At 60.4% G+C, this 27,998-nt stretch overlaps 1 protein-coding gene across 5 annotated transcripts; it reads left to right on the forward strand.

The window, feature by feature from the left end:
- The first annotated feature begins 150 nt into the window (after positions 1–150).
- TJP3 (tight junction protein 3) lies at positions 151–27,987 on the forward strand. Of its 5 annotated transcripts, none has more exons than XM_042977749.1 (22): positions 151–330; positions 10,954–10,979; positions 11,112–11,168; positions 11,276–11,385; positions 12,597–12,699; positions 12,952–13,273; positions 14,277–14,380; positions 15,829–15,988; positions 16,247–16,355; positions 18,529–18,587; positions 18,828–18,894; positions 19,092–19,248; positions 19,757–19,865; positions 19,944–20,181; positions 20,291–20,502; positions 22,590–22,685; positions 25,181–25,251; positions 25,653–25,863; positions 25,960–26,060; positions 26,214–26,477; positions 27,306–27,352; positions 27,759–27,987. In XM_042977749.1, the coding sequence occupies exons 1-22, from the start codon at positions 264–266 to the stop codon at positions 27,859–27,861; spliced, it is 2,793 nt and encodes a 930-aa protein (XP_042833683.1). In that variant the 5' UTR covers positions 151–263; the 3' UTR covers positions 27,862–27,987. The 5 variants fall into 5 exon arrangements, with proteins under 5 accessions (XP_042833683.1, XP_042833686.1, XP_042833684.1 ...); XM_042977753.1 differs by lacking the exon at positions 151–330 and adding an exon at positions 7,046–7,069; XM_042977752.1 differs by lacking the exon at positions 10,954–10,979 and having other exon boundaries at positions 263–330.
- Positions 27,988–27,998: the final 11 nt, after the last annotated feature.

Below are 27,998 nucleotides of genomic sequence, written 5' to 3' on the forward strand. Positions count from 1 at the left end.
GTTCAGCGGTGTGAGGAGGGCGGGAGCCCGGCGTCCCCGGGCCTCTGGGTGAGCAGGGGTTAAGGCCAGCTGCTCCCACGTGAGGGCACCTTGCGACAGAGGCACATACCCAACCAGCGGCCGGGCTCTCACTCCCGTTGTGCACCTCGTCCTGCTGGTTCCACCTGGCGCGGGACAGACGTGCTGCCTCCACGCGGGAGGACAGAGCTGGGGAAACAGGTGGGGAGGACAGAGCTCAGCCCTCAGGTCCCCTCCCTACCTCCATGCCAGGCGGGCACCCAGGCCCCGGCCCCTGCCACCTGCCCCAAGGCCACCGGGCCTCCTGGACGGGTAAGTCCCCCACCCTGCTCCGCGCGGACTGACTCCCTGACCACAGGGTCCTGGGACCTCCATCACCTCCCCCTGCCGCCCAGAAAGCAGGAAACTGACACTCATGTGTGGGCGTTTGACATAGTTTCTAAGGGATTATCTGGCTGGCGGTTACTGTCCCTGGCAACCTGCCCGGACGCCAGAGCCAGCGACTTAAAAGGGTCATTGTTGGCCCAGGTGGTGCCAGGGAGGCAGAGGAGGCCCAGGCTGGTCTCTGATCCCCCAAAGTGAGGAAGGGAGGCCCGGGCAGGGAGGGGGCCGGCAAGGCAGCCCGGCTCCCAGTCAGTGTGTGGGCCTCCTGGAGCTTCTGAAGAGACTCCCAAGTTTCCAGACAGTGGCGCCCCCTTCCCCCCCCCGACCCCCCACTGCCGGGACCTGCCGGAGCCTGGGAAGGGATCCCACGGTGGCCTTACCACGGCGACGGGGGCCCCGGGCCCCTGTCTGGATTCCTTCCCTGGGCAAAACTTGCCAGCGGAGAGATGTAGGAAGGGGCAGGGGCGGCGGCCAGAGCCTCCCGTGGGCGAGGAGCCAGTTGGCCCCCAGGGCCAAGGAAGCCCGGAACCTGCAGAGGACAGGGTCGGGCGGCAACAGTTTTTTTCTGGGTCGTTTGCTCCCCAAAGGGCAGCACAAAGAGGGCTTCCTGGCCAGCCAAGTGTCTGATTGCACCTCAAGCCTCTTTGTCTGGGACAGAGAGGGCCCCCTGGGGCCAGGGAGGCACAGGCCTATGAGTCTCGGGGCGTATAGCTGGTCTGGAATTTGGGGACACTCGTGCCGAGTAGAGAGATTTCAAGTCTGGGGTCTGTGGGGTTGGAAGGAGATATATCTGGGCTGTCAGATCCCACCCGCCTGGGGTTTGGGGAGAAAACCTGTGGACTCAGATAGACCCAGCCTCCAGCCCCTTCGCTTATCTAAACCTCAGTCTTCCACTCCGTAGAATGGGTGCAGGTCGAGTCAGCACGACCCAGGGCTGCTGAGTGCAGCAAATGATAATGTGGGTAATAGATTCTCAGTCATCGGGGGTTGGGGTAAACCGTCCCACCCCAAGTCAGAACTCAGAATTCCAGGCGAGTCGCAATGTCCCATCCACCTTTGCGTGAGACAGGAGTTGAAGTCGGGCTCAGAGAGGGGTAGCCACTTGCCCGGGGCTGCACAGGAAAGTAGGGCAGAAAGGAGAGGAGGGACGACTGGGGGCTGCCCCTGCCCACCCGCCCCAACCAACACTCCAGGCTAAGCATCTTGTAAACGTCCTGCCTCCTTGGCTCAGTGCTTCCGTGTGGCCCTGGGTTGTGGGGAAAGTCCGCGGAGGCAAATTCGGGTTTCTGTTTGGCCTTCAGCCAGAGGAGCAGTATGTGCTCAGGGAGGAGCCTGACACCCTTTGGAACGGGCTGAGGTTCGTGGGAGACGGCCCTGGGAGGAGGGGCTGCCCAGGGAGTGCACCTGCATTTATCAGGCACCTACTGTATGCTGGGTGCCCTCCCGGGCCTTGGGGATTCAGCAGGGGACCAGACCAACAATAATCCCTTGTCTTGTGGGCTTGTGTTTTGGTAGCAGAAGACAAACAAGAAACAAGAGATATAATAAGGAAGTAAATCGTATCCGGGGTTGAAGAGTGGTCAGTCTCACAGAGGGAAAGAATGCAAAAGAGCCCCAGGGTCAGGAATAAAACGGGCAGAGGGGTATTTTACAACCTTGCGTAGAAAGATTAGAGGCAGCCTTCTTGAGAAGGTGACGTTTGAGCCGTCTTGAAGGAAGTGAGTTTGGCGAATGAGCATTCCAGACCGAGGGCACAGCCCGTGCAAAGGTCCTGGGGCAGGACCAGGCCTGGCGTTGGAGGAACAACCAGGAGGCCCTTGTGGCTAGAGCAGAGTGGGAGAGGGGGAGAGAGAGAGAGAGAGGAGGGGAGGGGAGGGACGGGAACAGGGCAGGCTGTGCGGGGTGCTGGGGATTAGGGGAGGGTTTAGGCTTTTACCCCAGGGAGGTGGGAGCCCTGGAGGGCTGTAGGCAGAGGAGGGCAGGACCTGACTCGGGGCTCGAAGGCGCCCCCCGGCGGCCGCTGCGGGGAGGACAGACTGTGGGCTCGAGGGCAGAACCAGGGGGGACCAGGGAGGCCACACCTGGAGGCCCTGCTAGAATGTGGCTTTAAACCGAACAAGCAAAACATCTCATTCTGGAATCATGTACAGCTGACATGGCAGCAAAGTCGTAGCCACAAGGAATGTCCCAGGGCTTGGCAACACGGGGGTCCTGGGGCACCTTCCTGAGAGCACCGTGGTGGGGCAGGGAAGGAAGGTGAGGAGGGGCACGTAGACTCTTCGAGAAGCTTGCAGTGGACGGAAGGGAGCTGGAGGGGCCTCACGGAAGGGGTCCCCACCCCCACCCCCACCCCCACCCCCACCCCCAGATGGGAGGAAGCCAGAGTTCTGGAAGGAAGCCGGGGAAGAGCAGAGCCCAGCTGGGGGTGGGACCCAGACCCCTGACACCTTTCTCACAGCGTCCGTGGTCAGCCCGGCCTCTGCACCTGTACCCCAGGCCAGCTGTCCTCGGCCACCGCTCCTTCAAGGCCCCCCACGACCCCCACGTGGCCAACCCTCATGTGCCCAGTGGCTGCGCCTGCCACACCCGGAATGTCCCTTCTGGAGTACACAGCACTGCTCTCTCTGCCTTCAGAATCTCAGGTGACTCCCCGGGAGCGGTTTGTTCACCTAGTAGGCGCTGACTGCATACCGGGCGCTGTTCTAGGTGCTTGGGATGATGCTACAGCGGTAGAGCTCGCAGAGGCCGGCAGGGAGTAGGCGCCTTCCAGACAGAGCCCCACGGGGAGGCGTGCAGCCAATAAGCGGGAACTGTGGCTCGAGAACATTCGGTAGCTCCTCGGGGCTTGCGGACTTAATGGACGTCCGATCCGTGCCGGGCTTTGGCGTGTGCGCGAACACTGTCCGCGCTTCCTTTTGCCTTTGAACCACTTTACAGCCCCGTAAATTATGGGAAACTGGCAGCATTGCGAATGATTCTGATCCCCAGAAATGCAAGTGAGTTTTGCCCAGTGGAGACTTTACTGCCCTGTGGACCCGTGGCTGTCGATCAGCTTACCGTCCATTTCTGAATTCATTTCGGCATTCTTTTTCCTTTTTCTTTTTTTGTAGTGTTTTCTCTTTTTTTAAGGTTATTTATGTTGTGCGTGTGTGTGAGAGAGAGAGAGAGAGAGAGAGAACGAGCAGGGGAAGGGCCGAGAGAGAGGGAGAGGGAATCCCAAGCAGGCTCTGTTCTCAGCACAGAGCCGGATAAGCCCGAGTCCTCACTGAGGCCCCCAAGGCCCTGCAGGACGTGCCCCGGCCCCCCCCCTGCCTTCCCCTCCTCCCTCTCTCCCCCTCGCTCACTCCGCTCCAGCCACACGGGCCTCCCGGCTCCTCCAACATGCCCAGGTCCTGCCGCAGGGCCTTTGCACAGGCTGTGCCCTCACCTAGATCTCCCCATGGCTCCTCCCTCATCTCCTTTAGGTCTAATTGTTCCTCTGCTCGGACGCCTCTCACCTCTGGCCTCTCACCTCCATCACGCCTCCTAAACGTAGTCCTTAGTTTGAGTGCCCTTCCTCCGGGAAGCCCTCCCTGAGCCCCCAGCCCCTGTCGTGTCTCCCTGCTGACGCTCTCAGAAGTCTAGGTTGTACTTTTTACTCACGTTGGGTGACGACTCGGTCATTGTCTTGCTCTCCCGGGTCTGTCCCGTCAGTCCTGCGTGTACACAGCGGGGGCTCCGTAAATGCAGATGAACGAACCAGAGCCAGCCGGGCCGCAGAGCTGCTCCGGGGCATCCTTGGGTTGGAGCGACACCTGTTCGACCACAGATACGGCCTCAGCCTCCTACAGCCCAGCAAAGCAGCCTCCACCAGGGAGGGCCCAAGCCCCCTGTGTGACACCCCCCCCCCGCCCCAGGCTCCCACCCTGAGGGGCCTCAGCCCAGCCCAGGCCGTCTCTCTGCCTCAGTTTCCCGCTAGGCCCTCAGAAAGGCGGAGCAGGGTCGTCCCAGAAGGACTTCGGCGACCCCACCGTCCACAGCGCCCTCCCTTCCCTTCCCTCCCTCCTTCGCGCTGTGCCCACACTGCCCCCTCCTGGTTGAATCTGGCATTGAAATTTCAGATGGGAAGTCGGTTCTTGCGGGCTCCCGCTCGCCTGCTTGGCCCCGAACAGTTTCGCGGCGCCTTAACGACCGGATGAAAAAAACAATGGACGTGTGAATGAAATGGATTGATGACAAGCAGATTTTTATTTCCTCAAAGGGACGTGGCGGTCAGGAGCGGCTGGACTAGTGGGCTTAAGGCCGGCTCTTCTGGCCTGCGAAACTGCACCGAGCTGGCCACGCCCTTTTTCCCAGCCCTGCGTTTGCCCGGCCCGGTTGGTGGAGCGTTTGACACTTGATCTCGGGGTCGTGGGTTCAGGCCCCACCTTGGGCGTGGCGCGTACTTAAAAAAAAAAAAAATAAAACCCTGCCTTTGAGCAAAAGGGCATCGGGTGGGCACTAGGGAGCCATTGAGGGCACCCTGGTGCGCGTGTCAGCGGGGAGCTCGGTTAGGTTTCTCCTATGATTCATGAACACAAACACACAGCGATTAAAACAAAAAAAGGGTTTGATCTTGTCCTACCTACAATCGTTTGGGGCGCTGCCTCCTGGTGGCCAAACGTCGCACCGGGAGAATGTGCTTTGTCCTCCAGCCCTGAGGTTTCCAGCCGGCGCTCAGAGAGGCTTTCTGCAAAAGGTTCCTGCCTTAGGGACCTTAGGAGATGCTCGAGGGCCCACTTCTGGCCTGGGCTCTCCAGATTAGTGTTTTGGGGGCAGAACAAGAAGTCAGCTTTGGGGGCCTCAGAGATTTTTGATTGTATCTTCTGCCTTGTTCATTTGGCAAACTCTTACTCACCCTTCAAAACCCCAGCGGCAATGCTCCCTCTTCCAGAAAGCATCTCCTGATCCCCCAGTTTCCTCTTTGCCTTCCTGTGCCCTTCCCATAGCCTGGGATTCCTCTCCGCCGGAGCTGACTGGATGAGGCTGGGGAGGGTGTCCGTGCCCGGATTTGCCCTTTTGACCTTGGCGTGAGTGGGGCACGGGAACAGAGGGGACTCAGGGTACATATTTATAATAATATAACATTTATATCATAAATATAATACGTAAATAAGATATTTATTTGGGGGGGCACCTGGGTGGCTCAGTTAGGCGTCCGACTTCGGCCTAGGTCATGATCTAGTGGGTTGTGAGTTTGAGCCCCACGTCGGGCTCTGTGGCGACAGCCCGGAGCCTGGAGCCTGCTTCCGATTCTGTGTCTCCCTCTCTCTCTGCCCCTCCCCCACTCATGCTCTGTCTCTGTCTCTCTCAAAAATAAATAACATTTGGGGCGCCTGGGTGGCTCAGTTGGTTAAGCGTCCGACTTTGGCTCAGGTCATGATCTCACGGTCCATGGGTTCGAGCCCCACGTCGGGCTCTGTGCTGACAGCTCAGAGCCTGGAGCCTGTTTCAGATTCTATGTCTCCCTCTTTCTCTGACCCTCCCCTATTCATGTTCTCTCTCTCTCTCTGTCTCAAAAATAAATAAATGTTAAAAAAAAATTAAAAAAAATAAATAAATAACATTAAATAACTTTTAAAAAATATATTTATTTTTTTAGTTTTAAAAAATATTTATTTGTTTTTGAGAGAGAGAGAGCACAAGCAGGGGAGGGGCAGAGAGAGAGGGGGGAGGAGAGAGAGAGAATCCCAAGCAGGCTTTGCACGGCCGGTGTAGAGTCCAAAACAGGTCTTGAACTCACAAACCGTGAGATCGCGACCCGAGCCAAGGAGGGACGCTCAACCGACTGGGCCACCCAGGCGCTCCTATAAATAAAATGTTTAAATATATATTTAAAGCAGCAAGGAACGTGTGGGTGTCTGCCCTGGTCCTGTCACCCCAAGATCTCACCTTCCGGACCCGGCCTTTGCTCCCCAGAGCCCGCCCTCCTCCGCGGGGAGCCCCGCCCCGGGTGGGGTGTGAAGACAGAGCTCTCTCTGCTGGCTTTGGGGCCAGGCCCTGGGGCGGCAGCCGTGGACGTTCAGAAAGCCCAAGTCTCTGACCCCTCTGGGCCTCAGTTTCCCCTCTATGAAATGTGGGGGGGGGGGACTTCCTGGAGATGGGGTGCCCTGAGGAAGGCTAGCCCTGCGCCCTGGAGGTCTCTGGCACTCAACCTGCTTTTGGTGCAACCGATGTCCCAGCGGAACCTCGAAACGTGCCGGGGGCGCCGATTGCCCCGTCCCAGGCTCCGGTTCCGAGCGCGGCCGGACTTCCTGCCGGGTCTTCATTGCAGCCCCGCCCGGCCGGCGTCCTGCCCCGACGGCGGGCTCGTGCCCGGCTGGGTGGAAAACCCGGTCTGGCATTCCCACCCCGGAGCCCGGAGCCCGGAGCCCGTGTTGCAGGGGCGGAGGCGGCCCCGGCGCGGTCCCGAAGGCGTGGCGGGGCGGGGGCGGGGCCGGCAGGGGACGGGGCGGGGGACGAGGGGCAGGTGCGACCCAGAGCGGCTGGAGGAGGCGAGGGCCGGGCGCTCTTTCCGCCGCAGCCGTCCTTAGCCTCCTCCCTCACCCCGAGGTGGGGACCGATTGACCGTTTCCAGGCCCCCCCCTCCCCCGCCCCGGGACAGGGGCGCTGGAGAGGCCAGGGGTGGACCATGGCGGTGAGATTCCAGGCGAGTAGCGCGCAGAGGACGGGAGGGGGAGGGGATCTAGCTGGGGTCCGCGACCTGGATCCAGTCTGCGACCTGGGGCCTGGACCCCAGACCACCCCAGGTTACAGGTGGGGAAACTGAGGCCCAGAGGAAGGTGGTGGCTAGGCCGAGGCTGCTCAGAGAGGGGCGTTCGCCCTCTGGTCTCCAAAAGCTGTCGGGGGGGGGGGGGTCTTTCCGTGCTCCAAGGTCTGCCTCTCTGGGGTCAAATCCTGACTTTTCTGTGTAACTTCGGGCCGGTGAATCAAGGCCTCTCCATACCTCGCCCCTCAAATGGGCCATCTTCCTCGGGAAGGAGGTGCAGGGAGGATTCAAAGAGGAAACCGTGTTTTTAGCGCCTGGCACGTCTTGGGTGCCCTGTAAAGATGTTTACGCGGGGTGTTCGGGCCGAGTTAGTCTTGAGCAACAGTGGGACGGCAGCAATGACTTCATTTGTGGGCTGGGGTGGCTTCGGTGAATGCGGCGAGGCCGGAAGCAACATTCATTGGGCGCCTACTGTATACAGAGCCGTTAACTTGCATTACCGGGCAGAGGCAGGGGTCTTGAGCCCCTTTTACCCACGAGCAAACCTGCTGGGGGGAGGGGATCCCCTTGTCTCTATTTGGGGGGAAACCTCACCCTCCGGGGACCGAGCTCGGGCTGACCCCTTTCATAACCGCCGCACCGGGCGGCAGATCGCGCCTGGAGGGGTAAAGTGAGGCCTTAGGGGAACGTGGCTCGCCCCAGACCACACTTCCGGGCAGTTCTGGTTCCCGCCAACTTCCGTCCTGGCTGCGGGTGGGGGGGGGGGGGAGGCTTCCAGAATCCCCTCCCCACCTCCCATATTTGTGGCCCCCCTACCCCCTCTCCCCGCGCCCCGGTTCCCGGAGGCGGAGATGGGGAGGGGGCGGGGAGCCAAGTGCCCGGGGTTGTGTGACAGGGTACCACCTGACCCGCCCGTTTGGGTGACTCCTCCTCTCCTCCTCCCTGGGGGAGGGGGTGGGGATAAAGGCCCAGGCCCCGCCCCCTCAGGGCTCACCTGGGTGGGTGAAGGGCTGACCGAGGGGTCTAGGAATTCTGGACACACCCGGTTGAGTTCCTGGCTGAATAGGCCTTTTATCTCACCATTCACCCCCATTCCTCGAACTCCGTCTCTCTTCTGGTTCTGTGGGGACTATACTGGGGTCCCAGGGTCCCCAACCTTGCCCAGCCGCAGGCCCCAGACTAGAGGGGTGTATGGGAGGCAATGGACTGGGACACCCCCGATTCCAATGATTAGGGATGTAAGGCGTGTGAATGGGGCCGCTGAGGACTCACTTCCTGGAGGAAGAAACAGCGTCCCGGGGGCTCTGAAGGATGAGTAGGGGTTCACCAGGGCCCAGGAGATGCCAAGGGCCATCACCAGGGTGCCCGAGAGACGGCCCCAGCCCGCCTTCACGGCCCAAGAGGAAAGATCAGGAACTTGCAAGCTGATGATTAAACTGGCTAATTTTTTTAAGAAATGTTTATTTTTGAGAGAGAGGGAGAGCGAGTGGGGGAGGGGCAAAGAGGGAGGGGAACCGGGGTCCCCAGGTGGGCTTTGCGCTGGCAGCACAGAGCCCGACGCGGGGCTCGAACTCACAGACCGTGAGATCATGACCTGAGCGGAGGTCAGACGCTTCACCGAGCCGCCCAGGTGCCCCTAAACAGGGTAATTTAAGATGGTTTGGGGTGCCGTGATCCAAGCCTAAGAAAGAAAACGGGGAAGCATGACAGGGAGCCCTGGAAGTTTGGCTCGCCCAGGAAGGCTGCCTGAGGAGGCAGGAGACCCAAGTGGCGAGGGCTAGCTGCCTGCGGGTTCTTGGGGGTGTCTCTGGGCCCAGGGGACTGCCAGGGCGAAGACGTGCAGGAGAACGGAGCTGAGGGCCACTGGGGGGCGGGTTAGGCTTGGCCCCGTGGGTTTTAGACAAAGTCTCTAATATCTAAGGAGGTGAACCTGCACGGGGCGGGTGGCAGGGCAAGCCGGGGCCACCTGCACCTGTTCCCCCAGGGGCCCTGGTTCCCTGGGGCTGTGTCTTAAAATAAGGGTGGGAAATCGAAGTTCCGGAGGGCATTTAATGATACAAAGTGTAAACTCAAAGCGAGTACAAAGATTCTGCTCTGAAACATAAGTCCGGAAGAAGAAAACAAGGGACAGGGCGGAGGGGTGCCGTGGTTAGGGGCAAGGGTGCGAGACCGGCCGCCTGTGTCCACCTGTTCACCGGGTGACCTCAGGCAAGTTGCTGCGCCTCTCTGGGCCTTCCTTTGCTCTCCCTTAAGGTGGGAATAATAGCGGTGACACATTAAGGTCGCTCAGGGTTAAACGATGAGCGTCTCGTCGGCAGCCAGGGGAGCGCGGTGTCTCTTACTAACGTGCCAAGGAGGAAAGTCGAGGCTCTTTCTGGTTTTCCCGCCTGGCTCCTTGCCCCGCGCCGCCGCCGCCTCGGCCCTGAAGGCCAGGGCGCCGGGGGTGGGGGTAGCCCATTTGGCAGGCGGGGAAACTGAGGCAGCCGGCAGAGGGGTTTGAGTCGGGGTGGGGAGCGCTGCCCTCAGCTCCCGGGTAACCGCGGGGCCGGGAGTGCCCGGGAGGCCCCGCCCTCGGCGGTGTTTGTCTCTCGCCCCCTCCCCCCACCCCCTGGGAGCCAGGAATGCCGCTCTCCCGGGATCCGTTAAGAAAAGGCACTGGGGCAGCCAGCGAGGGGTTCTTAGGAGGAGGAATCACCACCTGCTGTGCCCCCGGGGGGAGGGGGGGCGGGTCTACCAGGCGGGGGGGGGGGGCAGGCCCGGAGAGGAAAGGGACAGGGAGGGGGCGGGGGAGGGCGGGCTTCACGCCCCGCCTTCTCTGGCCGGGTGTCCTGGAGGGTGGCCTTGTACTCCCAGAAGCCAGGTCCCCATCTGTATCGCGGGCGTGCAAATAACCGAATCCACGTTCCCAGCCACAGCCTCTGTCGGGGCTGTTGTCCTGGCAAGTGACTTCGCCTCTCTGTGCCTCAGTTGCCTCATCTGTGACATGGGGATGACGGGATCTCCCTTCAGTGAGTGGATTAAATGAGATAGTACCTGTAAAGTACCCCCCGCACAAGGAAAGCACCCCCTTCCTTCCTTCCTTCCTTCCTTCCTTCCTTCCTCTCCCCTCTTTCCCTCCTTTCTTCCTCCAGTAAATTGCTCCTATGAACCGGGACTCCACTGTGAACGAGACAAACAAAAATCTCAGCCCTCCAGATCGGGTGTTCTAGAGAGGGGAGACGGACAGGCCAAAAAAAGCCAAGAGAACGTCAAGGGGTCACAAGTTCTCCGAATTAGGAACGCGTATTGGGGAAGGGTGGATAGGGCGGTCTGCCGTGGAGCCGCAAGAGCTTACTGTTCCGCACCGGGTGGTTGGAGAGCCTCCCCCGCAAGGTAGCACAGGAGCTGAGAGGAGAAGGAGGTGAGGGAAGGAGTCAGGTGGAGATCTGGGGGAAAAGAGTTTCAGGCAGAAGGAACAGCACGTGCAAAGGCCCCAGGGGTCGGAGGAACAGTGAGGAGGCCCCAGGTGGCTGGAGCAGAGTGGGCTCCCTCGGCCTGGCAGGCCTGGCTTGATCCCCCCCCCCCCAAACATGGATTCCCCCCTCCCCCCCCCCACTCGATCCCCCCTCCCCCAGGCATGGATCACTTTCTCTCCTCTCACCAGTTTGCTTCACTCAAACGAGGGTCTCAGCTTTGGCACATTTGGGCCTGGATCGTTCCCTGTGGGGGGGCTTCCCCGCTCCATGGGGGGCTGGGCAGCATTGTGATGACCGCCAGCGTCACACGTACTCTGGGGGGCAGCGTGGTCCCTAACTGAGAACCCCTGACCTAAATCCACCTTGCAGATACAAAAGCTGAGGTCTCCAGAGAGGTAGCAACCTGCCCACAGGCCTGGGACCCGGGGAGTGTCACAGCCGGGCTCCCCACCCAGGGCGGGGGACCCCTGCATGCTCCAGTGGGCCTGCGGTGGCCTCAAGCCCACCTCCCGTTCCTCTGCTGTCAGGTGTTGGACATGGAGGAGATGACCATCTGGGAACAGCACACGGCCACGCTCTGCAAGGTGAGGCCTCCCTCTCCCCGCGTGGGTGCCTACGGGGGTGCCACCTTGACCCCGGGCTGCTCCACGGGAGGACGCAAAAACTCATCCTAGGTCTCCTCCCCTCTCAGGACCCCCGGAGAGGCTTTGGCATTGCAATCTCTGGTGGCCGAGACCGGCCCAGTGGATCCGTGGTCGTGTCGGATGTGGTGCCGGGGGGGCCAGCTGAGGGCCAGCTGCAGTGAGTATCAAGGCAGCAGGGGTGCGGGCAGGGGCGGGGCCTGCCGAGAGCAGGGAGGTGTGTGGGCCAAAGCCAGGAGCGGGGAAAGTGCCTGGTGCCTTTCAGCTCTGTCAACACAGGGCTCGGAGCTGCCAGCAGCACAGGGTTGGCGTTGGGAGACTCACCCTCCCCAAGCCACTTCCTGGTCCTTCGCTGTAGGTCTCCGGGGTCATAATGGCCTTCCTGGGATGAAAGGTCCTGGAAGCCTTTTGTGGCCGCAGGGAAGGAGACGCTGTGTTCTGAGCCCTTGGGAGCGGCAGGCTCCTGGGCGTTCTGTTGGGAAAACAGTTCTGGGACCTGAGTGGCTGACGGGTGATATGGTTCAGTCCAGAATCGAGACACAGCTTCAGAGAGAGAGAGAGAGAGAGAGAGACGTTATGAAACACAGGGAAGGGCGCCTGGGTGGCTCAGTCAATTAAGCGTCCGACTTTGGCTCAGGTCATGATCTCGCGGTTTGTGAGTTCAAGCCCCGCGTCTGGCTCTGGGCTGACAGCTCAGAGCCTGGAGCCTGTTTCAGATTCTGTGTCTCTCCATCTCTCGGCCCCTCCCCTGCTCATGCTCTGTGTCTCTCAATAATAAATAAACGTTAAAAAAAAAAGAAACACAGGGAAAGAGGGGGAGAAAAGCAGAAACGGGGGCGTGACAAGGATTGAGGGGTACGGAGACACTTATAAGCACAGCTTGCATTCTGTGGTTGCATTCAATTTTTTGTTTTATAACGTTTATTTGTTTTTGAGGCAAAGAGAGGGCGCAAGCAGGAGATGGCCAGAAAGAGGGAGACAGAGGATCCAAAGCAGGCTCCGTGCAGTAAGTTTGAGCCCAACGAGGGCCTCAAAGTCACGGACCCGTGAGATCATGACCTGAGCCGAGATCAAGAGCCAGACGCTTAACTGGCTAAGCCACCCAGGGGCCCCGGTTGCATTCTATTATTATAGTTGGATTTGTTGTTGGCCCCATTTTACAGATGAGGAAACTGAGGGATAAATGCCAGAAGGATAAATGTCTTTGTGAGCCTGGGGACACCAGCGAATTAGAACCAGGCCTTGTCGACTGGGAGGTGCCTGCCCCAAAGTCGGGCACTGGGGGACATGGCAGGGGCTGCAGGGAAGGCCTGAGGAGAGGGCTCTTATGTGAGGACTCGTCCCTGAGACCCAGCCTCCCTCTTCTCTCAGGACAGGGGACCACATCGTCATGGTGAATGGGGTCTCCATGGAGAGCGTCACCTCCACCTTTGCCATTCAGATACTCAAAACCTGCACCAAGTTGGCCAACATTGTGAGTGGGGGCCAGGTGGGCGGGGCAGCCCCCCCACCCCCCGTGGGCACCTCTGCCCTCCCGCCGCCCCCACTTTGAGCCCCACCTGCAGCCCGCGGGTGTTATGAGTGGAAGCTTCTACAAGCAGGTGGAATCCGGTCCCCGTTTCACAGCTTGGACGTTCAGGCCCAGAGAGGGCCCCCCCCACCCCCCACCTTCCACAGGGGTCGGGGCGGAGCCTCGAGCCGGCCCCTCCCCTCTCTCCCCTCACAGACCGTGAAGCGTCCCCGGAAAATCCAGCTGCCTGCCAAGGCCAGCCCCTCTGGGGGACATCAGGTCTCGGATGGGGAGGCTGACCACGGCCAGGGCTACGACGGGGACACATCCAGCGGGTCTGGCCGCTCCTGGGGCGAGCGCTCCCGCCGGCAGAGGACAGGCCGCCGGAGCCGGGCCGGCAGCCACGGGCGCAGGAGCCCAGGCGGCAGGTCTGAGGCCAACGGGCTGGCCCTGGTGTCGGGCTTTAAGCGGCTGCCGCGGCAGGACGTGCAGATGAGGCCCGTGAAGTCCGTGTTGGTGCGGAGGAGGGACAGCGAAGGTGAGGTCGGCGGGTCGGCGGCAGTGGGGCTCCCGGTTCCCGCCAAGGGGCGCCGTGGCCGCGCTGACCCCCTGTCCCGTGTGTCCAGAGGCGTCCCCGTCCTGGTCCCTGGGACCTGGGACATGTGGCCTCGTGTGGCAGAGGGGGGCAGGCCCAGGCCCCTGAGGTGGGGGTGACCCTGGGTGTCCCGGGGGGCCCGGCGGCCTCGCGAGGTCCTCACGAGAGGGGGGCAGAGAGATGGGCAGACCCCGACCCGAGCTGCTGGCCGTGAGGATGAGGAGGGGCCGCGGGCCCAGGATGCGGGGCTTCCGGAAGCCGGAAAAGGGGGGAGCCAGGCCCTGGGGGAACCGGCCCTGCCCACGCCTGGGTGTTGGGACTTCTGAGCCCAGAACCATGAGATTGCAAACTGGTGTTGCTTTCCGGCCCGGGAAACTCACACACTGTGGCATCCAGAGAAGTGTCACGACACTAGAATTCCCTCCATAAGGCCAATGTGTGGCCTCTGACCCCATCTCAGTTCAGTAGCAGCACCCTGGCCTTAGAATTCTAAACATGATGTGACAAATGGCACTGGGACATCGGCCCCCTGCCTTGTAATTTAAAAAAAAATTTTTTTTAATGTGTATTTTTGAGAGAGAGAAAGAGAATGACAGAGCGTGAGTGGGGGAGGGGCGGAGAGAGGGAGACACAGACTCTGAAACAGGCTCCAGGCTCCGAGCCGTCAGCACAGAGCCCGACGCGGGGCTCGAACCCACAAACCGCGAGATCGTGACCTGAGCCGAAGTCGGGCGCTTAACCCGGAGCCTCCCCGCCCCGGGCGCCCCCGCTGCCTTGTAACTGGGATAACAAGAGTCACATCCTGAAAACTCTCACCGGGATGTCATTGAGGGTGTCGGGGAGCTGGGACCTGGGCTCCGTGCCTTCCCACGCCCCTGCCGTGGACCTTCTACAACCCAGACCCCAGGCCCTGCCTCAGTGTCCCTCCTCCCCCCCCCCCCCACAGAGTTCGGGGTCACCCTGGGCAGTCAGATCTTCATCAAGCACATCACTGAGTCGGGCCTGGCGGCCAGGAACCGCGGGCTGCGGGAAGGCGACCTCATCCTCCAGGTGAGCCCAGGCTTCCTGTCGGGGGCGGGACAGGGACACCGAGTGGTGGGCGGGGGGCGGGGGGGGGGGGGGCTGGCAGGGTGACCCAGCCGCACGGCAGGTCGGCAGAGCCAGAACCATTTGTACTCAGTTGCCTCCTTCCCAAGGGTTAGAGAGGGCCCCCCGCCCCCACCTGCCAAATGTCAGTTTCTAGTATCCTCAGAATCCCGCGACGGGCCAGTCGCCAGGTTTACAGGACCAGCTCTGCCTGAAAGCTGGTTTCCTTCTAGACTCCTCTCCTGAAAATCTGTTTCTAGTGACTCCTGGTGTAGGATTTCCAACCCCTTTCCAGGCGATTGCTTCTCGAAGGTCCTCAGAGTTTTCTGTTTGTAGCGATCCCGAGGAATTGTCTGTTTCTAGGGGTTTGGGGCAGACGCTAGAAACGGGTAGCTCAGTGGGGGGGGGGGTGAGAAACTCACCATCCCCAGAGTCAATGCAAACACACTCCCTGCGGAAAATGTTAGAAAGGGATTCCTGGAGTGCGTGGAGAGGGGCATTCAGTCCTCCCCCCAATTGTATGTTCCTAACCCACCTCTAAATGTCAGTTTCTAGTATCTCAAGGAGATTGTCTGCTTTTAGTATCTTTGGGTATGTACATATCTGCTCCCTGGTTAGACAGGTTTCTTTGTTTCTTTTTTTTCCTTTCTTTTTCTTTCTTTTTTTATAAAAAAAAAATTTTTTTTAATGTTTATTTATTTTTGAGACAGAGAGAGACAGAGCATGAACGGGGGAGGGGCAGAGAGAGAGGGAGACACAGAATCCGAAACAGGCTCCAGGCTCTGAGCTGTCAGCCCAGAGCCCGACGTGGGGCTCGAACTCACGCTCTATGGACTGACTAGGGCCCCCTAGTTAGACTTGTCCCTAATGTTTGTTTCTAGCGTCTCCTGAGAAATTCCCCTTCTAGGGAGATGGGGAGTCAGGCTGCTTTTAATTTTCCCCCAAAGCTCCCCCTGCCCCTCAGAAAATTGGCTGCTTCTGGAATTCTTTTTTTTTTTTTTTTTTTTTGAGAGAGAGAGAGAGAGAGAGCGCTCGTGCATGTGTGCATGCAAAGAGGGGAGGGGCAGAGAGAGAGAGAGAGGGAGAGAGAGAATCCCAAGCAGACTCCGTGCCGTCAGCAGAGAGCCTGATGGCAGAGCTCAGTCCCACGACCCTGGGATCATGACAGGAGCTAAAATCAAGAGTTGGACGCCTAACGGACTGAGGCACCCAGGCGCCCGAATTCTGGAATTTTTGTGGGAGTCACTTCTGGGCATGGTCTCCTCACAGCAGGGATCCCGTACCATCGTTTTCTCTTGAGAACGTCTGTTTTTAGCAATTGTGTGTTTCTAGTGCCCCCACCAAGCTGTCTGTTTCTAGTATCCCCTATCTAGTGTTAACTCCCTTCCTGTCTTCCTTCCCGGGCCTTTCAGATCAATGGCGTGTCCAGCGAGAATCTGTCTCTGAGCGACACACGGCGACTGATCGAGAAGTCAGAAGGGAAGCTGACTCTGCTGGTGCTCAGGGACAGAGGGCAGTTCCTGGTGAAAATCCCATCGGCCGTCAGTGACAGCGACAGCTCTCTCCTGGACGGTGAGGGGCCAGAGGGCAGGCCCTGTGCGTTCAGCGGAGGGCAGGGGAGGCCGAGGAGGCCAGGCGGGGCCCGGCGGGGCACGTGAGCCTGGCCCTGTGAGGCTCAGAGAGGGACAGACACTTGTCCAAGGCCACACAGGAAGTCAGGGCTTACTGGCTGAGCCAGACTCTGGCCTGGGCCCCTTGGCTTAGAGGGGCCTTGACGTCCCCCTCTGCGGTGCGGGCTGCAGGCCTGATGGGACGTCCTCTCCGCTGCAGACATCTCAGACCTCGGCTCAGAAACGTCCCAGGCGCCACCGTCCCACGTCCCACCGCCGCCCCAGCATGTGCGGCGGAGCTCTGATGCCAGCTGGACCGACTCCCCCGAGTACGTACCCCTGTCGGCCAGAAGGGCTGAGTGGGAATGGAACGTGGGCCTATCGTTTCCGACTGGAGGGTGCGGTCCCGGTGGCCTGCCTGGAAGAGGCTTCCCCCGTCCACACATAGTCCTCCTGGCCCCCAGTACGTGGCTCTGGGTTCTCGGGACCGGGAGAGCCTGGTAGGGATCAACTTAAAGCAGAAGGAGCGGAATTTTCCAAGACCCCCCCCCCCCCCCCAGTTTCGACTTCCATCCAATTTCGAACCCATTTTCGACTTCAGTCCTCCTTTAGGGATTTTCTCTTGGGGGCAAGATAGCCACGGGTATGTGCAGGGACTGGAGGGTGCTTGCTCGTTATGATGATGTTTACAGACGGGAACAAGTGGCAGTGACCTTGCATTCGTGTCCTGCGGTGGCTATAAACACAGTGCCCAGACTTGGTGGCTTAGGACAGGAGAAATTTATGGTCTCGCGGATCCGGAGTCCCAGATGAGGGTGTGGGCAGGGCCGCGCTCCCCCTGGGTGCTCGGGGCGGGGAGGCGGGGAGGCGGGGAGGCAGGGGGCGGGAGGTCTCTCCTACCTTCTGGTAGCTTCCAGAAAGTCCTGGGCTTGTAAGTGGCCACCTCCTCTTGATGTCTTCACGTCACCTTGTCTGTCTCTGGGTCCAAACGTCGCCACTGTATAAGGACACCAGTCATATGGGATCAGGGCCTCCCCTCCTCCTACCAGTAGGTCCTCCTCTCCACCAATCGCATCCACCGCGACCGTGTTTCCAAGTACCGTCACATTCTGCGATGCTGGGGGTTAGGATTTCGGTGCAGGAATTTTGAGGGGACACGACTCCATGCCTAAAAACAGAAGTGCCCAGGGGCGCCTGGGTGGCCTAGTCGGTTGGGCGTCCGACTTCGGCTCGGGTCATGATCTCATGGTCCGTGGGTTCGAGCCCCGGGTCGGGCTCTGTGCGGACAGCTCAGAGCCTGAAGCCTGCTTCGGATTCTGTGTCTCCCTCTCTCTCTGCCCCTCCCCCATTCGTGCTCTGTCTCTCTCTGACTCAAAAATAAATAAAAACATTAAAAAAATTTAAAAAACCAAAACATAAGTGCCCAGCCCATGGGGATTAGGTCATGGGTATATTATCGCTAAGGCCTTCGGCGCCTGTGAAGCGGGGGGGGGTGTCTATCCGTTATCTGTGGCTCGGTAACGAATTTTCCTAAAGCCTAGCGGCTCGAAACGCCGGTGAACATTATCCCACACGGATAAGTTCGCTGGGTGCCTCTGATCTCTGGGTCTTAGGAGGCTACAGCCGAGGCGCCGGCTAGGGCAGTAGGATTTGGGGGTGGCTGGTCCCCAGCACGCTCACAGCCGTGGGGGCAGGAGGACTCAGGGCCTCGCGGGTCCCCAGAGCGAATGATCCCACAGAGACTTAAGAATACGGACCGAGACAGAAGCTGCTTCTCGTAACCTCAGCTCAGCACGCGGTTCCTCCTGTGCCGCTCTTTTCCCGGGTCCCCGGGGCTGGTTTGGCCAGGAAGGGGACCCCAGAGCCCCGGATCTCGGGGTACTGAGTATCAGTGACAGAAGGAGGCAACACGTGTGTGCTTGAGCCACAGTGAACGCCCGCTCCTTCATACGGCTGTTACCGTGCAGCCGGGCTCGGGGACGCTCGGTAACAGGAACGCCAGCCTCTGGAGCGACACAGGGCGGCATCTCTCAGAGGGTTGGGGGAGGGGGGGAGGGTCTGTTGCATGACCTTCCTGCCCCCCCCAACCTCACCTGCCCCCCCCCCCAACCTCACCTAACCCTGATCGCCTCGCCTGCCAGACGCCCCACCTCCCAAACCACCACCCCACCCCCGGGGTTAGGACGGCGGTGGCGCGGGGTGGGGGGTGGGGGGAGCACAACACTCAGACCATATCACCTTCTATAGCTTTTCACTAATTAGAATAATAAACGTGACCATCGGCCACAGGTTTGCCTCATTTTGAGCCATGCGTACTTGTGGCCCTGACTTAGCCGTCCCCGGGGCTCAGAGGAGGGAACCCGAGTTCAGAGACAGAGCAGCGGCCCCTCCGTCTCCCAGCCAGAAGGGCAGAATTTGAATCTGGGTGCAAATAAAAGGGAATTGCTAAAGTCGACTCTCGGCATCCGCCCCTACTTCACCCCAAATCTGTTCCCCCTCCAGGGAGAGCCCCCCGCTTTGGCGGGACAATTCAGTGGATTCCAGAACCATCTCGGGAACAGGTGAGCGGACGGTGGCAGGGACGTGACTCTGAGCATCCTTCTGATTTTTCTGATCCCAACCAGTGAGGTGGTGCCAGGCAGGGCGGGAGAGGGGGGCAGGGGCCTAAGAGGTCAGGGGCAGCTCCCTGGGAAGGACGGAGGGCTGGGTGACTGCGCCGTGGGGCAGGGACACCCTAAGGCTGAGGTGTGGCGGCTAGACCAGTCAGCGTGCTTGGAAAACACACTGCTGTTCCCTTTCAGACTCCCCCAGGCAAAGCAGCTATGACATCTACAGGGTGCCCAGCGGCCAGAGCAGGGAGGACCGTGGGTACGTCCCCCCGGGGAAAAAAGCCCCCCCAGCCGGACACTGGCGCATCCCGGGGCTGCGTGCCCGTGTTGGTGGGGCCGCCATGCGAGGCTGTGGGGAAACTGAGGCCCGGAGGGGGTGGGGGCTCTCCCAGGGAGGCCCCGCGCGCCCCCTCTGCACCCATTCGGGCCTGACCCCGCCTCTGCCCCCCCTTGCAGGTACAGCCCCGACTGGAGGGTGGTCCGCTTCCCCAAGGGCTCCACCATCGGCCTGCGCCTGGCCGGCGGCAATGACGTGGGCATCTTCGTGTCCGGGGTGCAGGAGGGCAGCCCGGCCGACGGGCAGGGCATCCAGGAGGGAGATGAGATTCTGCAGGTGACTTGGGGCAGCCGGCAGTGGGTGTGGCGGCCTGCTGGGTGGCCCCGGAGTCTGTCCTGGCCTGTGTGTCCTCCCCCAGGACCCGCAGCACCCCCAGGGACGTGAACATTTAAAAAAAAAATTTTTTTTTTTTTTTACATTTATTTATTTTTGAGAGACAGAGCTTGAGTGGGGGAGGGGCAGAGAGAGAGAGGGAGACACAGAATCCGAAGCGGGCTCCGAGCTGATGGCACAGAGCCCGCCCTGGGGCTCGAACTCACAAACCGTGCGATCGTGCCCTGAGCCGAAGTCGGTCGCTTAACCGACCGAGCCACCCAGGCGCCCCTGGACATCTGAACATTTTAACGTCTCCCTGCCTGTGTCATGACCTCGTTGGCTGGGTCACGACCCGTCCCTGCTGTCCTCCCCGGAGTGGGTCCCGTGCCCAGCAGAGCTGGCATCGCCTGTCTGGGGGGGGGGGGGGGGGGGGGTGGCCGCGGCCCATGCCACGCCCCCTTCCCCGCAGGTGAATGACGTCCCCTTCCGGAACCTGACCCGCGAGGAGGCCGTGCAGTTCCTGCTGGGGCTGCCGCCGGGCGAGGACGTGGAGCTGGTGACGCAGCGGAAGCAGGACAGTGAGTGCGCGCGCGCGGCCGGGCGGGCGGGGGCCGGGCGGGGGGCCTGGGCGCTCACCGAGCCTCCCCGGTCCACAGTCTTCCGGAAGATGGTGCAGTCCCGCGTGGGCGACTCCTTCTACATCCGCACGCACTTCGAGCTGGAGGCCAGCCCCCCGTCGGGCCTGGGCTTCACCCGCGGAGACGTCTTCCACGTGCTGGACACGCTGTACCCCGGCCCCGGGCAGAGCCGCGCCCGCGGGGGCCACTGGCTGGCGGCGCGCATGGGGCGCGACCTCCGCGAGCAGGAGCGGGGCATCATCCCCAACCGGAGCAGGTGCGTCGCCCCTCGGCCTCGGCTTCCCCGCCGCAGACGGGCGCGGCCTCCCGGCTCCCGGGCCGGGTTTCCGCCGCCCTCCGTGCCCAGCCCCCTGCCTGGTCCCCAGGGCGGAGCAGCTGGCCAGTCTGGAGGCCGCCCAGCGCGCCGTGGGCGCCGGGCCGGGCGCGTCTTCGGGCTCCAACGCGCGGGCCGAGTTCTGGCGGCTGCGGGGTCTCCGTCGAGGGGCCAAGAAGACCACCCATCGGAGCCGCGAGGACCTGTCCGATCTGACCAGGCAGGGTCACTACCCGCCGTATGAACGCGTGGTGCTTCGAGAAGGTGGGTCCGAGGGGCGGGGGGCCGAGGGGAGGGGGGGGCTCGTAAGGCTTTCGGAAGCCCTGGACCAAGTCTTCCTCCGCGTCCAGGCTTCGGAAGCCCCCATCCTTAACCTCTCCCCCCCACCCAAAATAACCCATTTTGGGTTATTTTAGGGTGCCGAAGGGAACAGGAAAGGGCTCCTTTCCTGTTCCAGTAGAGATCCGCAAGCCGCAGGGGCAATCTCGAAAAGAAGTGCTTACCCGTAACTTAAACAACTTACCTTGTTACCATACCCAAAGTATCTTTTTTTTTTTTTTTTTTTTTTTTTTTTAGTCTTATTTTTGAGAGAGAGAGAGAGAGAGAGAGCGTGTGAGCAGCGGAGGAGCAGAGAGAGAGGGAGACACAGAATCCAAAGCAGTCTCCAGGCTCTGAGCTGTCAGCACAGAGCCCGACGCGGGGCTTGAACTCACAGACTGTGAGATCATGACCTGAGCTGAAGTCGGACGCTTAACCGACTCAGCCACCCAGGCGCCCCCCAAAGTATTATTTTAACAGATAACCCAATTATAAGTAGTCTGTGAGATATTTCACACCCTCGTGTGTGTGTGTGTGTGTGTGTGTAAGCCCTGGTGTGTATTCTGCACTCGGCACATCTGGGTTCAGACCAGCCACGTTTTAGGGGCTCCACGGCCACACGTGGCCTGCGGTGGCCGCCCGGGCGTTCAGTGGGCGCTGCCCTTTCTAGGGTGTCAGCTGGCGCTGAACAGACACCCTTTAAAATACACGCATACTGTGAACAGGCGTGAGACCGAAGCCTGAACACGCGTGTCCACAGCAGCACGGCTCACAACGGCCCAAACGTGGAAACAACCCACATGCTCACCGACAGAGGAAGGGACACACACAGTGTGCCCACCGCGCACGCGCGCGTCTGCGGATGACCGTGTCCACCGCGCACGCGCAGGTCGCTGCCCCGCCCACTAGCAGGAGCGAGGCGCCCACCCCCGCTGCCCTGCAGACGGACCCTGAATGTTTGAGGCTCAGAAAGGGAACCAGACCCCAGAGCCCACACGGGGTGTGAGTCCACGTGTGTGAAACGTACAGAACAGGCTCATCCAGGGACAAGAAGGGGGGTCGTGGGGGCTGGAGGGGGTGACTTTTTTTTAAAGTTTATTTTTTTTTTTGAGAGAGAGACAGGGTGTGAGCGGGGGAGGGGCAGAGAAAGAAGGAGACACAGAATCCGACGCAGGCTCCAGGCTCTGAGCTGTCAGCATAGAGCCTGACGTGGGGCTCGAACTCACGAACCCTGAGATCATGACCTGAGCTGAAGTTGGGCGCTTAACCCACTGAGCCACTCAGGTGCCCCTCAAAAAATAAACTTTAAAGAAAAAATTCAAAAAATCCTTTCCGAGGGATGGGAAGAGGGGTATCAGGAGGGGGCTGACTACTCCCTTTTCTCCTGCCATTGTGCGTTCTGTGCCCGTTTCCTCATGGCTAAAATGGTATAGCCATCAGTCCAGTGGTTGGCAAACTCTTCCTGCAAAGGGTCAGACACAGTTACTACTTTAGTCTTTGTGGGGCCGTGTGGTTTCTTTCAAAACGACTCCACTCTGCACGAAGGCAGCCAGAGGCAGTACATGAGTGGACGTGACTGTGTTCCAATAAAACTTTATTTATAAAACAGGCAGGGGGCCGGATGTGGCCCCACGGGTTGTAGTTTGCTGTCTACTGACTTCAATGCTATAACCCAACCCACGTGAGAGCTGCAGAAGCGGAAAAGAGCTTCTTTTTAAGTCACAGCCCGGGTGTAAGTAACGGAGGGTGGTCTCACGTCTTGTTTTTCTGCCTTATGATGTGGTCCAAGACCATTCCAGCCGGGGAAGAGGCAAGAAGGTGAACAGGGCCCCTACCTTTCCTGGAAGGCTACAACCCAGAACGGCGCACAATTCTGCTTGCACCCCATTGGCCGGGAGGTGGTCATGTGGCCCTCCCGCCTGCAGGGGACGCTGGGAGATGTAGTCTTTAGCCGGGCAGCCATGGGCCTGGCTGGGTCTAGCGGTCTTTGCTGCAAATGGGATCTTGATTCTTGCCGTTTCTCTGCCCCTCAGCCAGCTTCAAGCGCCCGGTGGTGATCCTGGGGCCCGTGGCAGACATTGCCATGCAGAAGTTGACTGCGGAGATGCCCGACCAGTTCGAAATCGCAGGTGAGGAAGCAGCCTTGTTGGGGGAACCATTTCACAGCCTCTTCCCCGGCGCGGGGGCCGAGGCAGCTTGATGAGGGGGCTGCTGCTGCTGCTGCTGTTTCGGGAAAGAGTTAAAACAGCCACGGCAGGCACGAGGCAGATGAGTCACCAGCGCCCCCTCCAAGGCCTGGGCCAGCCGTCCCGAGCCAATCATGGCGCTCTTTGTCTGGATAGAGCCTCAGAATCCTTCTTAACACGGTTTGCCCGGCAGCCACTGCCGATGAACCCAACGTGCCACCTGCCCCTTCCTTTACTGAGCTACAGACACAGCGTTGAGCAAGACAGACAACTATTCCCCGGAGAACACCAAAAATTCACGAACAACTACTGAAACAAGCTGGGGGGGGGGGGGGGCGGGGGTCAGTAAATTAAAGCTCCAGGGCCAAATCTGGCCCATCAGCTAAGTGTTTATACAGCCTGCCAGCTAAGAACGGTATCTACACATTTCAAACGGTTGAAGAGAAGTGAAAAGAAATGTGATGTGACACATGAAAATGATATGAAATTCACATTGCACCACCTATAACCTATCAATAAAGTTTTATTGGGATACGGCCACACCTGTGGGTTGACACACGGTGGCCGCATTCCAGCGGAGAGAAGTGTTTGCAGAGCGGATGCCCTTGAATACAGCATCAGAGCAAAGCCCCGTGGGGTGGCGATCTCGGTCAGGAGCCCCCCAAAGGAGGGCGGAGGGGCTTTTCTTGCAGACACACACCGTCTCCTTGCCAAAGTGTCCCCCGGCCGGGGCTTTGGAGCGAGGCCGTTCTGTGGGCAGATGTCACCTCCGGGCAATTCCTGCTCCTCCTGGCTGGGTGACCCTGAGCTGGTGGCTTGCCCTGAGACCTCACTTCCCCATCTCTCAAATGGGGTTGTGCTGGGCAGGAAGAATGAGTGTGGGAATGGTCTTCGTGCCCGTGCGAGGTGCGAGCATTTCAGGAGGTGAGGCCCTTTCTCGCCGCCCTGGAGGGCTCAGCAGCCTTCAGGGGGCTCTTCCCACAGCAAAAGGGGAGGCAGGGTCTGTGGGGAGGGAACTTGGCGGAAGGACGAGGCTCCGGCGTGTGGTTTGGAGGGCAAGGTCGTCCTAACATCACTACTCGCCGGGGAAGTGCCGATCGGAACCACAGTGCGAGGCCAAGCGAGGCCCCGGGACGGGGCCAGAGTGTAAAACAGCAAAACAGAGCATAGCAAGTGTCCGTGAGGATGTGGAAAGTGGGAGCCCTCGTGCTCGGCTGGGGGAGCGTGAGACCAGGCGGCCACTGTGGAAAACTACGAGCAGCTCCTCGGTTACACAGAGTCATCGTCTGACCCAGCGAGCGAGTCCACGTCTGGTCTATACCGAAGAGAAGCAAGGGCCGGGTCTCAAACGGGCAGTGGCACCCGCACGTTCCCAGCAGTATTAGCCACAGTGAAGGATAGACACAGTGTCCGTCCACACACTGGAGTATGATCCAGCCGTAAAAAGGAAGGACGTCCTGCCCACAGAGACAGAGAGTAGATGGTGGGAGCCAGGGGTGGGGCGGGAGGTGGGGAGCCAGTGTTTCATGGGGACAGAGTCTCAGTTCGGGGACATGGAAAGTGCTGGAGACATATGGCGGGGGCGGCTGCACGACAGTGTGAGTGTGCCTGAGGCCGCTGAGCTGTGAGCTTAGAGATGGTGAGTTTTATGTTCTGTACATTTTATTTTACTTTTTAAATTTTTTTAATGTTTATTTTGGAGAAGGAGAGAGAGAGGGAGAGAGAGAGAGACAGGGTGCGAGCAGGGGAGGGGCAGAGAGGGGGAGACACAGGATCCGGAGCAGGCTCCAGGCTCCGAGCTGTCAGCACAGAGCCCGAGGCAGGGCTCAAACCCGCAAAGTGTGAGATCATGACCCGAGCTGAAGTCAGACCCTTAACGGACAGAGCCCCCGCAGGTGTCCCTGTTCTGCACATAAGAATAAAATAAATTAGGTAGGGTTCTGCCCCACTCCCCCCCCTTTTCCTTTTGGGCCCCCCCCAGGGCAGGGCGTGTCACCTCCATCAGCCCCTGGCTGTCCTGGAGGGCTTCCTGGAGGAGGCAGGGCTCTATCTGGAGTCCTACAGAACGCATGGGGGAGGGGAGAGCAGCAGACGCAGCCCGAGCCAAGTTGGGGCCAAGCGGGGCGCAGCTAGTGTCTGCGACACAAACACCACATCCGGCTCCTTGCCCTGCCCCTTGTCGGCTCCGTGACCCCGAGCCGGTGACCTCGTGTCCTTGAGGCTGTTTCCCATCCGCCACATGGTCCACGGCAGTGTAGGCCACGGTCAGGAGGGAGACTGAGTGCAGCGAGTCAGGCTCGTGGCTGTCGTTAGACTTGCCCTCGGGGTGATGGGCAGCCATGGTGGGTTCTTGAGCAGGGGAGGGGCAGGTAGGCCCGAGAATTTGAGCGGCCAGGGGAACGCCCTTCCGCAGCCGCCGGTCACCTCTCCCTCCACAGACAGCGTGTCGAGGACCGACAGCCCCTCCAAGATCATCAAGCTGGATACCGTGCGCGTGATCGCCGAGAACGTAAGCAGGGCCCCGCTCTGTGCCCCCTTTCAAGGGTTGGGAAACCAAGGCCCAGGCCTCCAACCTGTTCCCGCCCCGGCCAGGCTGCACGGCACAGACCCCCGTCGGCGCCCCTCTCGGAGGTGCTGCGATGCCGGGGCTTGAGAGGGACAGAGACGCACAGTGGCGAGCGCTGGGCCGTCACAGCCCCTGCCCACTGCGCTCGCCTGCGCCCTGAGGTCAGGGTCCACCTTGACCCCAACCCTCCATCTCCACCTCTGATCTTCTGACCTTTCACCTGCCTCCTGACCTGTCCGCTGCGTCTCTGGGTGTTTCTCTCCCTGCCGTCTGCCCCGCCCCCCGCCTCCGCCTCCGCCTCCGCCTCCGCCTCCGCCTCCGCCTCCGCCGCGGGCTGGGCGCAGAACAAGCACGCGCTCCTGGACGTGACGCCGTCGGCGGTGGAACGCCTCAACTACGTGCAATATTACCCCATCGTGGTCTTCTGCGCCCCCGAGAGCCGCGTGGCCCTCAAGGCCCTGCGCCAGTGGCTGGCGCCCGTCTCCCGCCGCAGCACCCGCCGCCTCTACGCGCAAGCCCAGAAGCTACGCAAGCACAGCGAACACCTGTTCACCGGTAGGCGGACGGCGGGGGGGGGGGGGGGGGGGAGCCCGCGTGGGCGGTGGGTCCCGGCCGCGCACTTGCGGCCACGCTGAAGCCCCCTCCCCGCAGCCACCATCCCCCTGCATGGCACGAGTGACGCCTGGTACCGGGAGCTCAAGGCCGTCATCCGCGAGCAGCAGACCCGGCCCATCTGGACGGCCGAGGACCAGGTACCTGGGGCGGGGGGTGGGGCAACGTCCACGGCCAAGGTCGGACCTGAGGTGACGGGCTGGACCTGCTTTGGCAGTGCGGTCGGAGGCCGGGGGTGGGATTGGGAGGAGGGGGAGGGGTCTTGGCTCAGCCCGGCCACGCCCACCCCGCAGCCGGACACCTCGTCGGAGGGCAACCTGGACCTGCCTCACCGAGGCCTGGCCGACAGCTCTGCGGATCTGAGCTGTGACAGCCGGGTCAACAGCGACTACGAGACGGACGGGGAGGGCTACACGGATGGCGAGGGCGGGCCCCACACGGACGTGGACGAGGGTCCGCCGGCGCCAGCTCTGGCCCGGTCCTCGGAACCCGTGCTGGCGGATGAGCCTCAGAGCCCGGGGGATCATGGGAGAGCCCCGGGTCCCCGAGGGGCCCAGGTAAGCAGGGCACGGGCGGGGGGCGGGGGCGGCCTGGCAGGGGTCTTGGGTGGGGCTGGGACACACAGGGGAGCCTGTTTGCCACCAGGATGTTAACGAACAGAAGCTTCTCTGATCAGATCAGTGTCTCAGCCCCGGGCCTAGGGTATTTGAGCCACTGAACAACTTAAAACAAACATTGTAACCTCTGTATTTCCTTATCTGGGACATAATGAAATGGATGAATCTTGACGTCACAAGGTGGCTGTTTAAACTCAATGCACTTCGTCCAAGTCCCAGCCCACACTAGTTGGGTGTTTAACCACAACAAGTATTTATATAGCATTTGTTCTTACTGAGGCTGCCTCAGCCTCTGCAGTGCCCTTTATAAATTCGACAAAGGCAACCCTTCCTCCAGACTGTCTCTTGTTAAATATAAAAATGTACAAATCTGTGAGGTCTCTACTTGGAATGGTGCGTCCCTGGAGTTGTGCAGTATCCAACCTGCTCAACTGTCCACGGCAGCTTGCTTATGGGGCAGGCACTATCCTGAGCACTTTCCATACACGGATTTATTTATGAGGTCCTAACAACAGCCCTCTGAAGAATTCTACAGCTGGGAACCCACTTCCCCCTTTGCTGACAGGCTAGGGGATCGCAGCCAAGGCCTTTCTCTGTCCCACCCCATTTTCTCACTAAAAATTGGAGGAGTTGCAGACCTGTGTGGGGCAAGGAGAAAGCGTGGGTAGCACCACTTGGGGCCAAGGTGGGAAGCTGGGATGGGGGTCCTCTACACCCTACTTTGTCTTACTCTGGGGGAAGTGCTGACCTCCTTTCTCCCCCTCCAAGGTGGATGGCCATTCCCCCCATGGTCAGTGGCGACAGGACAGCATGCGGTAAGAGCCCCCCCCCCCGTAGTCCAGATTGGGGCCCCTCGGCCCTCTTCCTGGGACTCAGGCTCTGGGGGTGACGAGACCGAGAACCAGGCTATGCCTTCATGGTGCTCCCAGCCCAGTGGGCGGGTTGAAAGCAGACAGGGTCACTCAGACCCCCATGTGGTCAGGGCCAAAGAAGCAGATGCTGTCTTCCTACGAGGACTGACTGGGAAAGTCTCCTGAAGGACAGGACACTGGCTGGGGCTTTGAAGGATGTGTAGGAGTTCGTTAACGAGGCTTGACCCCTAAATGCACAGTCTCGCTCATCTCTGTCCACACCCACCGTGCCCCACAGAGTCAGCCTCAGGTAAGGGTGGCTCCTGCCTGTCCCCTGCCCACAGCCTCTATTCTATTTCCTGATCCCCAGGACATATGGGCAGGAAGCTTTGAAGAAAAAGTTCACGCGAGCTCGAGACATGGAGTCCTCTGACGAAGACGGCTACGACTGGGGCCCGGCCACCGACCTGTGACCCCCTCCCAGGTGGCCAGCTGGCCCCTATCCCCTCTTCCTCCCTAGAGCTGGGACTCAGTTTCCCGTACAGAACCTAGAACCCTACCTCTTTCTGCCAATCTTTAATAAATAGAGTATTTTCACAGCACTGGCTTC

This window comes from Panthera tigris, chromosome A2 (genome assembly GCF_018350195.1).
Source record: "Panthera tigris isolate Pti1 chromosome A2, P.tigris_Pti1_mat1.1, whole genome shotgun sequence".
Taxonomy (NCBI): domain Eukaryota; kingdom Metazoa; phylum Chordata; class Mammalia; order Carnivora; family Felidae; genus Panthera; species Panthera tigris.